Below are 10,600 nucleotides of genomic sequence, written 5' to 3' on the forward strand. Positions count from 1 at the left end.
AGAAAATGCTCTCTAACACTAGTGTTAGTACACTAGAATTAATGATAATAATTGATGATAAGGATTTTTCAGGAAAAGTGAAACAAGATCTTACTGTGCAGTTACAGTCATTGTTTGGATGTACTTTATATTATCCAACCCTCAACAATCGTTTGATGGAAATCTCTCCCCAGCTGGAGTCTGTAACCCCATAGCACTTCTCTTCGCATAGCTCACACAAACTTTTTGCAAAGAGCAAATCAACGTGATTTGTGTCCTTCATTGAGGTTGCTGTTATAACCTTGTATTACATTTATTTTTTACTCATCCAAGTTATGAGATGAGTTTATATGTTATTTGTTCATTTGTAGCCCAAAGCTCTTTGTGAGCACTTTCTGTATTTAAACCAGAAACTAGCCAATATTTAATTAGCATCTGGCATATCCAATAGTCTGCAGTGTCTTCCCTAAGGAAATGACTAGTTTTGCAGGCTGTGTTTTTGCCTTCTTCAGTATGACACTGATCTAGCCCTGCAGAACAAATGGTTTAATCCTGCAATGTCCTGAGGTGCTCGGCACCTGCAATTCCATGCGAAGGCTGTGAATAATCAGCAACTTGCAGGATCAGACTCTCAGTCCACATTTTCTTTTGGCAAAGTAGACAGGGCTAATTAACAGGTTAAAACTGTGAAGATGTGGGCTTATTTGTCTTTGAGTTAAACCACAAAACAACTTAATTACACTACACCCTCATGAACCTTCAAGTAATCTCCTGGCTTGGTCAATTAAGCTTTGAATGTGAAGGCTGCCAAAACAGTATCCAGTTGTTCTACTTGTTATAATTTCAGTTTAAAGCTGCAAGTAAACTAGCCTGCTGCCCAAGTGTAATTCCAGTTCCTCTAGCTCAGCCAAACTACTGCAAATCTAAATACATTATTTACAACTGACTATCACTCGCTTAACTTGGGAGTGTGAGTAGTGCATGCTCAAAGTCAAGTGAAAACACTTTGGCTGCATCTTCAAAAGCAATGAGCTTCCATTGAAGTGGGTCAGATGTGAGTTTGACGTCCACACTCGAGTTTGTGGATAAAGCACTGAAATGTCTCTTGAAGCACAAGTGTATCTCTTTGATAAAAAGCTAACTCCTCACCCTGCACTACAATCTACAAAACAGCTTGATCTGTCTCTGCTCTGCTCAGCCAGACCCAACAAGGTAAAAAACTTTTCACTGGCACCACTTCCCAGAGAAGAAATTGAATCTCCATTAAGAACTCCTCTCTTTCTGTGCTGCAGATTTCCTTTTGCCAGAGAAACTTAAAGCCAACACCCCTACTAATTACTTGATTGAGAAACCAACCGCTTACAGTTAATTAGCAGAACACAATTATTCTGTTCCTCATATCTGTGGCATGCTTGCTTTTTGCAGGAACCTTAATGAGATGCCCTCTGGAATGCTTATAATTGAAGGTGAAAATGGACTTCACTTTTTTAAAAAGGAAGGTCTTCAGACACTGCAGGTCATAAATGTCAAGGTATGTAAGAAAATATTTCAGTTTGGTGCATGGTCCACACTCCACATCACTATAATGAAAGTTTCAATATCTATACGTTAATATTTTGCTCTCAAGGTACTGAGCATCCACAAAGTTCATTCATCAATTCTGATGGCAGGTAACAGCAAGCTGATCAAAGACTAAAAAAGCAAGATACCGGATAAATTACCAGAAGGTAAAGTGATTTTAAAGAGCCAAAGTGATTTCATTTCTTAACAGGAGTTAACTTTGTGCAAGAACTACCCATACTAAAGATATTTATTTTAGTTGCTGAGGAATAATATGAAAAAAAACACTGTGAATCATTTCTGTTTTGCTATGAATTGTTTTTACATTTATCCTTGACCTGTTTTTGTGATTTCCATACTTTATGCTTTATCCAGTTAAATATTCACATGAGTCATGATGTTGAATATTTACTTTTCCCTTCACGGTTGTTTTCTAAGTATAGTTCTTTGTTTAATATGTTCTGACCTCATGTATATTTGACAGCCTCTAAGGAGCGTTTTTCCTCTGGAAGTAATAAAGGAATTCTGTTTGTTATATTTTTATAATTTCTCAAGAATTTATGCCGTGAGCAACTCAGGCTGCAACTGAGGTATTAAAATTTCATTCTCAAGATTTCATTGTAAGTCTTTGGCTCAAATACAGAAAGTGTTTTTGTGATTTTACATGCTGAGTACCTTAAGATCCATCAACTCAGCACAGTCAAATGAGGGGGCAGGCAAGAGCAGTTGCAGCAGTTTGAGTGCACAGCCACTGCACAAATAATACTCAGAACTATCACAATTATCTGAAAGTCTTCAGGGAGCCCAAGTAAGATCTGATAGTCCAAACAATTGAAGTATAGTTGCTACTCACTGCCTCTCAGAATACGCAGACAAAATAACATCGTCATTTCTAAACTGTTAACGCTGAGCTAATGCACCAGAATTCTACCAGGGAAATGGTCCTCTGGAAGAGCTGCAATTTAAAAGAGATGTAAACATAGGACCACAGCTCTTTGAGGTCACTGCAGAATCCACACCAGTGTTTTCAGTAAGAGCAGAGTCTTTTACAAAGACAACTGTCTTTGCAAAAATTGCCTCTGGGAAATTTTATGCTGCTTTTTAACAACTACCCTTTCATTTCATTAGATGCCTTCCAATCCCCCATAACAGCAAATATACAATTAATTCTGCAGGATTAACTGCTTAAGGTGATTTTGACGTTAACTGGCACAAAAAAATAAGCTGTTAAATTAGCAGCCTTTTTATTTTAAGTGGTTACTTGATGAAAATTATATTAAGCCCTAATCCTACATCACCAAAATAAACATGAACAGAATCAGATCTAAAGAGACCAGCACCAGAAATCTCTGTCATGTTTCCACAAAGGCAAAGTTCATTTTTGAGTTCTCTGGAAAACCGAAAACGTGCCTGCTTTTGTACACAGCCTGACAGTGACTTAGTGCTGCATGGTCCAATCACTCTCCATTGGAATTACGTTTCCCTGCATTTTATAGCAGTTTCATTAACTGTTTTTAAATCCATCTCTGTAAATTCCCCTTGATTTTAAGGAACACATCATGCCCTTTTTAAATTCTAAAGATCCTCCTTCTCTGTACACTTTAAATTAAGACTTTGCCAGTAAGAAGCTAGCAAGAGTATCAGCCTTCTACATCTCCATTCATTTTAGTAATCTCTGAACATCTCTGAACTGTGAAAGGATCATTAATCCTACCAGTCCGCCTTGCATAGCATTTTCTCTGTGTCCAGTCTTCAGAAGGAGACAAACCCCTGCAATTTTTAAGTTAGGCACTGTTTAACTGTGCCATGCTAAGAAGAAAGTGAATAATGAAAATGTTTTATCCTGCCATGAAAAAAGAAAATCTGTAAAGTTATATAAGAACAAATGGGCAGCTATTCAACACCTATAAAAATCTTAACGGCCTGAGGAATCATTTTGCTAGTCTGATCAGACTAAGAAGGTAACAGGACACAGCAATTCAGCTTTACCAGGAGACCACATAATAGAACAAAGATCACCCTTAGCGCAGCACAAGAAGGCACAAGCATACAAGTCAGATCTTTCCTGCTGTGTGTGTGCCCCTGCCTGCTGTGTTTCCACCTGCTGAAGTTGCTGCGGAAAGCCACAGCTTTCCTGCCTGTTCAAGCAACACATGGTGCACATGCAAGAGAGCCCGTCAGTGGGCAGGTCGTGGCTGTTCTATCCTAGACTTAAATCGTGCAGGGAAAGAGACAGCCCCCAGCCAAATACTGCTGTCCCATGTCCTCTGGGAGTCTGCAGCAGCTGCAGAACAGCCACAGCCTGACCCTGCAGGCATCACGGTCACCGTGACTCACATCAGCACCCAGGGCAGCTGAGAAACCTCCGCTTAAGTGTGCACTTAGAGACCAGACATGACGACCTTTTAGAAACGGTAGTTTATGTGATGCAAATAACAGTCATAAAAACAACCACCGTTCCATGAACAAATCAAACAAATAAATGAGAGTTAATTTCTTAGTGTTTCTCAGAACTAGAAACTATATTTACTTTTAAACAGTCAACAAAATTTCCCCAAACTGGCACTAAATTGTTGTTTGTTTGTTTTTTATTACTACTGCAATGTTCCAAAAGGCACATTAATAATGCAAACGCCCTGCATCTCCTATTTGTTACTAGTTATGGGATCAGGCAGAGCGTGTCGGCATATCAGCTTTCTCTAGAAATGAGACATTTGACAATCATCTGCTGCTAATGGGAAATGTTCTTCATTTACAAATGCACCTTCAATGTTTTTGTTGACTTCAGTTTGTTTAGATCTTATCTCAGTACGCAATAAGCGAGCTGCATAAACACTAAGTCATTTCACGAATGAGAACTACAGACGAGTAGCTTTGGTCTAAAAAGCCTATAAATTCGCAGTTAGGAAATGCTTATCCTGCAACCATTCCCATTGCGAAAATCCACTCTCTGAAGCTTTACAGTATCTTAAGAACCATATCACTAATCTGTGGCAGACATGAATTTAATCTAATGCGTGCAACTTTGTTATTTGTGCTTTATTTCATGAAGACAATATGCCGCAGTAATGTACTCCCTTTAATCATCAATCCGTGTATGGAACAGCCCGGACTTCCACCGCTAATCCGTAATGCTGCCATTCCTACGGCCAGCCCCTTTCTGAATCCAGATTACCTGCAGCTGCCTGCTAGCCAGGCTTAACTGCTCATTCCCTTCTAAATTCAATGCTGAAAAGGGTGAAGGCTGCTTCAGACAGCATTGTTTCTGAGGCTAGAAAAATGCACTTGTAATCTCCCCAACCTGCAAAGTTATTTTTTAAGAGCATCAGCAAAACTACTAAATCTTAGCATGAAGAAAGCTTTTATTCTAAGCATAAGATTATGTTTAAGCTTAATGCTCTTGAAAATATAGATGTTTTAATGCCACCCCTTCCCATGCAGTTGTGCCAGGTGCTACTTTTTGACAAGACTGCCTCGTACTCAGTGAAAAGCGGGGGTTAACATATCCTAGTAAGCATAAACCCGCTCACTCCTTACTTTTCACACCCCACTGCTGGCGGGGGCCAACAGTTACCGTGAAGACGGTGGAGGGTGACAAGGGGCAGCCAGACTCTGAGGGGCAGAAGTAGGGAGACCGCCTGCATCCTGAGGGGCCGTGGCCCATGAGGCATGAGGGGGCTCCCACGGCCTCCAGGGGGACGTTGGTAGCAGCGGTATGGGCTTGGGAAAGAGTGGATGGAAAGTTTCCTGGCAGGAAAGGACATGAGGGTGCTGGCCTACAGCCGGCTGAATGGGAGCCGGTGGTATGCCCAGGCAGCCAGGAAGGCCGGTGGCATCCTGGCATGTATCAGAAATAGCGCGGCCAGCAGGACAAGGGAAGTGATCATCCCCCTGTACTCGGACCTCGAGCTTCAGGTCCCTCCTGACAAGGATGTGCAGTTGCTGGAACGCGTTCAGAAAAGCGCAACGAAGCTGGAGAAGGGACTGGAAGATGAGACTTATGGGGAGTGGCTCGGGGAGCTGGGGCAGTCTGGAGAAGAGGAGGCTGAGGAGACCTCATCGTTCCCTACAACTGCCTGACAGGAGGCTGCAGTGAAGAGGGTGTCGATCTCTTCTTCATGGTGACAAGTGACAGCAGAAGTGAGGAAACGGCCTCAAATTGCACGATGGGAGGCTCGGCTTGGTTGTCAGGGAGAATTTCTTCACAGAAAGGCTGGTTAGGCAGTGGAATGGGTTGCCAGGGGAGGTGGTGGAGTCTCCATTCCTGGAACTATTTTAAGAGACGTGTACGTGGTGCTTAGGGACGTGGGCTTCTGGTGTTTGGTGGACTTTGTGACCTTGAAGTTCTTCTCCAACGTTGACTCCGTGACGCTGTGACACCATAATTTGTGACTCTGTGATTGCTATGACACCACGATTTGTGACTCTGTGATTGCTATGACACCACGATTCTTGACGCTCTGATGCCATGCCACCACGGTTCTCCCCGCTTCACCAGCAGGAGGGCAGGGCAGGGGCCATCACCGGCCACCAGCGGGCTGTCCCCGCCTCCTCCCCGACCGCCCCCTCAGGCGGCTCGGACTACACTTCCCACAGCACCCCGGGCCCTCCTCTTCCCGCGAGACGCGCCCGCGGAGGAAGCGGCGGGGCGCGTCCCGGAAGCGGTGCCGCTGTGGTGCCGCTGTGGAGCCGAGCGCCCGCCGAGCCGCCCCGAGCCCAGCATGGCCGAGCCCGACCCCAAGAGCGTGCAGGACCTCACCGCCGTGGTGCGCCCGGGCACCGGCCGGCACCGTGGGGCGGCTGCGTTACCCCGAGGGGCTGCTGGGGCCTGCCCGGCCCGGCTCTGGGCCCGCCGGTTGTTGGCCCCGCACCCTGAGGGGCAGCCCCGGTCGGAGCGGGGGGCAGCGAGGGGAGGGAGAGGCTGAAGGGCTGATAACCGGGAGGGGGTGGCCGAGGGATGAGCGCGGGGAGCTGGGGACGGCTGCTGTGGGGTGGTCGCGGTGTGCCCTGTCTTGAAATTGGTGGCCGAGTGTCGTTTCTCGTGTGTGTGTACGTGTTTGTATAACGCGATACCTAAATACGGGATTATACTGCAAAGTTTGAGCTCAGCAATGGAAAAAGTCAGCTTGTTACGCATTTTGGTAATATAAGGGTAATGCTGTGACAGCCTCTAATAGAAACAAAACAGGCTTCTTACTTTTTTTTTTTTTCCTTTTTACTAGGTGCAAACGTTGCTTCAGCAAATGCAGGACAAATTTCAAACCATGTCTGACCAAATAATTGGACGAAATATCCTTTTTACAAGTCTGATAGCTACTATACACTACCACTGTAGAAGTATTTTTTATGTATATTTCCGGTGGGATTTGTAAGATACATTTAGAGTAGTCATAAGAGTTTGAGCAAAGCCATAATCAAAACCAACAACCTGACAACACTACTAGATTGTGGTCACGTTCCTTAACAGCAGTGAACTTGATGACATGAGCTGTCGCATAGATGACCTGGAGAAAAATATAGCAGATCTCATGACACAAGCCGGAGTTGAAGAACTGGAAGGCGAGAACAAGACCCCTGCTACTAACAAGAGTTAAAGTGAGACAATCGCTTGCTAGCCTTGAAACAAATCCTCAGGTCGCTTGAAATTATCGACTTTAAAAGACTAAAAAGAAATTTTCGTTTGATTTGCAAGGTAGTCTGAAATCCCTGCAGAGCAGCGCTGTACGTTACAATAAGAGAATGTACAGGAAGCTCCCTTCAGCAGGAGCCTGTTAGTCTCTTCACTAAGGATGTTTTCTTCGTGCATAGTTAGTTTTGAGGAACTACAATACTGTATTCGTTCTCTGTTGTTCAAGCACTCTGATAGTCTTGGTAAGAGCTGAAATAATGACCATCTGTGGTGCTTGGAAAGGAGAAGAGAGGGGAAGTTCCTGCACAAAAACACTAGAGAAGCAGATGTTTCATCTATTTGGCAAGCAGCGATTAACAATGTAGTACAAAAACATACAAAGAAATTCAAGTGGTCACCACATGCAACATTTGCAACTGTTGCTAAAGGTATTTCAGAAAGAAGGGGTAATGCAGGAGTGCCAAAGTATTCCCGCATAAACAAGGGCCGTGTGTTGGAGCCTAATTGCAATATATGAGTGCTAAGATTTCATTTCAGTTTGTACAGAACTTGATTTTTGCAGTCCATGGAAGGGAGCTGGTAAATGAACACACATAGGATGTTAGATTAACACTTTCTTTTTTTAAGGTAGCTAAATAAGACATGTCTCAGCCTCATGCCTGAAATTCTGGGGTCAGTTCTAGAGCACTACGCAGCTTGTGTAATAGGCACGTATATTTGAAACGGGTATATTTTCTGCTTGTTAAGGGATCTATTTTTTGTGTACTTTGACAAAAATACAAATTATTATGGGCTTTGTTGCCCCCAGTGTCGATTTTCTTAGCCTGAACCCCGAAAATGGAAATTTCTGATCAGTATGTTTTTTAAATTCTACTCAGTAATACTTTATTATTTTTCCCCAACAGGTTGCCAATAACTTAAGATGAATGCTGGAAGACTTTTTTTTTCTACAGGCCCTTGGAATTACGGAACAGCTTTTTGCAACTACTGTGTGTAAAAGCATTTTTATATTGTTACGGAGCTTGCATTCCTAATGTATATTGTATAGGTAGGAATAGGTTAGTTTATATTTTGATTTGTGTACTGTAATTTCACTCTCTGAATTCTTGTTATGAGGATCAATTAGCTATTAAAACACAGATCTTATGGATCTCAACTACTGGGTGTATTTTTTTTGTTGTTACTTTTTTTAATACTTTTTCTAGACATTTCATTTTTGATAGCTAAACATCTAGTGACTTCAATTAGATGGAAATCTTAACTTTTATGTAACTTCGTGGAGTGAAGCACGAGTTTGAAACTTGGCATTAATCTTAGGTCCGAGCACCAGTCTCAACTAGCAGATGACTATGTATTGTGTTTTCCTCATAAATGTAGTAAGGTGATTTTTGGAAATGTAAGACACTGAATATCAAAATCGTATCTCATGTTCGTCATATTACCTTACATGTGTGTTCCTAGAACATAGAACAGAAATACAGGTTAAGCATTAGAGACATCTGTACGCAGTGAAACAATGACTGCCGTTCAAATGTGATATATTTAAACAGACAAAGAATTACTGTGAAACATCTCAGTATGGGATTCAAGTTTTTTTAACACTGCAAATCTCTTTGTAACTGACCATGTGTCACTTGGCGTCACCTTTGAACAGCAATTATGATTAAAATATTGATACTTGACAGAATAGGGATGGGATTGTGGGAGTGTGTGTTCTTTCAGTTTAAATCACTGGTTTGTTGTACAAAACAGTTTGCTAAACAAGGCAATGATGCTGAGTAACAAAAAGAGAATCCAGTCGGAATTGTAAAGCCTTGCTACTCTTTGAATAACAGAGCTGGAACTCTTCAAAATACTTAGTTTAGAAAAGTGTTTGCTTTTATAATCATATCCACATTTATGGGCCTGAAGTTTTAACGGATTACATTAAAGTATTTTGTTAATTATAAGCGTTTTTAGAACAATCTGTAATACGTCACTGGTGTGAAGAAAAATGACCAATGTCGCATATTACTGACAATCATTGCAATCCTACTCCAGCTTGAAATACAAATTCAAGAAAGCACTAGTGGCAGTCAGCAGTTACATGTGGACCACACTTAAGACTGCTCTTTGAGTGCCACCAAATTAGTACCTGTGTATTATGAAGGCAATATGACAGGTCATTTTTCAAAACTGAGAGGAAATTGTAATAAAAGCTGATAATAATAGGGCAATTTTGTGAGCATAGAAAATGTATCGATATACCTTGTAATACCAGCCTTAGGCTATTTGTAATGTCATTTAAAAAAAATCTAATAAATTATTATGTGTTAACAAATAGTCAGGTCATATATATTAAAGTGAAATCTAGTGTAAGTATATAATTTTATCTGAGATTGTATTTAGTTTTAAGTTATGGAAAGACTTTAGCATGACCTCTGTCTGTAAAATACAGGCTAGAATGTAAATGTATTCTGTACAGTAAAAGGCTAAGCACAATTCATGCCTCATCAGATCTGCATTGTGCTGGGTAGTTACAGTATAGACCAAAGTCATCTGCAATTATCCCAGCAGAAACCAGGATACATATGAAGAAAGCTGTTCCTTATATTAATTTAAACTAAGCTCTGTAATGCTGTGTTCTGTTTAGGACTGTCATTTGAGACCGGGGCTTGTTTTTTTTTAGGTTTTTATCCCTATGCTTGAGTCTACATAAGCACTTACTTCTTTTAAGATATCTTTTCTGCTGTCATCGTGGTAACACACAGTTGTTTTTTATTGACATATTTACAGGTTATTTTCACAAACATTTACTGATTATATACACTCTACTCTGATTTCCTTGCAGACGCAGGTATGGTGGATGATCCATTTTCAGATTTGTAATTCAAACCTAGTGCAATTTCGCATAAACTTGCTCAGGTTCAGAGACACAGCAGATCCATGCTATGGCAGCAAAATTGTCTGCTCTGTCTTTGTAAGTGAATATGGGTATTGGGTCATTTCTGCCTCCTGCCTGCCTGCAAGAGGGGAGAGGGTTTCTGCTTTGATAGGTGCCAGCTAGGAGGCAGTGAAACGGATGGAAAACACTCTCTTGAACTTGTCATTTTCTTTATTCTTTCCTTTCCTTAGTGGGCTAAGCAGCAAGTAAGTGGATAGTGAATCTATTTTTCAAAAATGAGCATGAGGTACAGAATTACAGAGCAAGCAGAGACTATGGGTTCTGTATTTATGGGGAAAAAGAACAAACAGCATGGGGAAGACAGAATCCCCGTAACGATACTTCTGCCCAAGTTTCTCAGGCTCTTCTATTGTCCCTGCTCTTACCACTCATTACTTCTCCAAATTTTCATTATCAACACCCTCTTCAACCCCCACTTTTCTTCATCATGGAATTCAGAGTTCGATTTCAGCTGTCACTGAGGAAAACGACACAGTTTCCAGGTAACT

The 10,600-nt window shown here is 41.7% G+C and overlaps 1 protein-coding gene across 1 annotated transcript; it reads left to right on the plus strand.

Annotated features, from left to right (window-relative positions):
- The first annotated feature begins 6,146 nt into the window (after positions 1–6,146).
- Positions 6,147–8,324, plus strand: HSBP1 (heat shock factor binding protein 1). Its single transcript, XM_013195061.3, has 4 exons — positions 6,147–6,305; positions 6,762–6,828; positions 7,015–7,134; positions 8,074–8,324. Exons 1-3 carry the CDS (start codon positions 6,261–6,263, stop codon positions 7,131–7,133), a joined length of 231 nt encoding a protein of 76 aa, XP_013050515.1. The 5' UTR covers positions 6,147–6,260; the 3' UTR covers position 7,134; positions 8,074–8,324.
- Positions 8,325–10,600: the final 2,276 nt, after the last annotated feature.

The sequence above is a fragment of the Anser cygnoides genome, chromosome 12, assembly GCF_040182565.1.
Source record: "Anser cygnoides isolate HZ-2024a breed goose chromosome 12, Taihu_goose_T2T_genome, whole genome shotgun sequence".
NCBI classification, from domain to species: domain Eukaryota; kingdom Metazoa; phylum Chordata; class Aves; order Anseriformes; family Anatidae; genus Anser; species Anser cygnoides.

What these genes read in the sequence shown, in the direction of transcription:
- HSBP1 (XM_013195061.3), top strand. Translation starts at nt 6,261, where the DNA reads ATGGCCGAGCCCGACCCCAAGAGCGTGCAGGACCTCACCGCCGTG. An exon ending in TGCAGGACCTCACCGCCGTG is followed by an intron (nt 6,306 to 6,761) that starts GTGCGCCCGGGC and finishes CCTTTTTACTAG; the next exon opens with GTGCAAACGTTGCTTCAGCA. An exon ending in TGACCAAATAATTGGACGAA is followed by an intron (nt 6,829 to 7,014) that starts ATATCCTTTTTA and finishes ACAGCAGTGAAC; the next exon opens with TTGATGACATGAGCTGTCGC.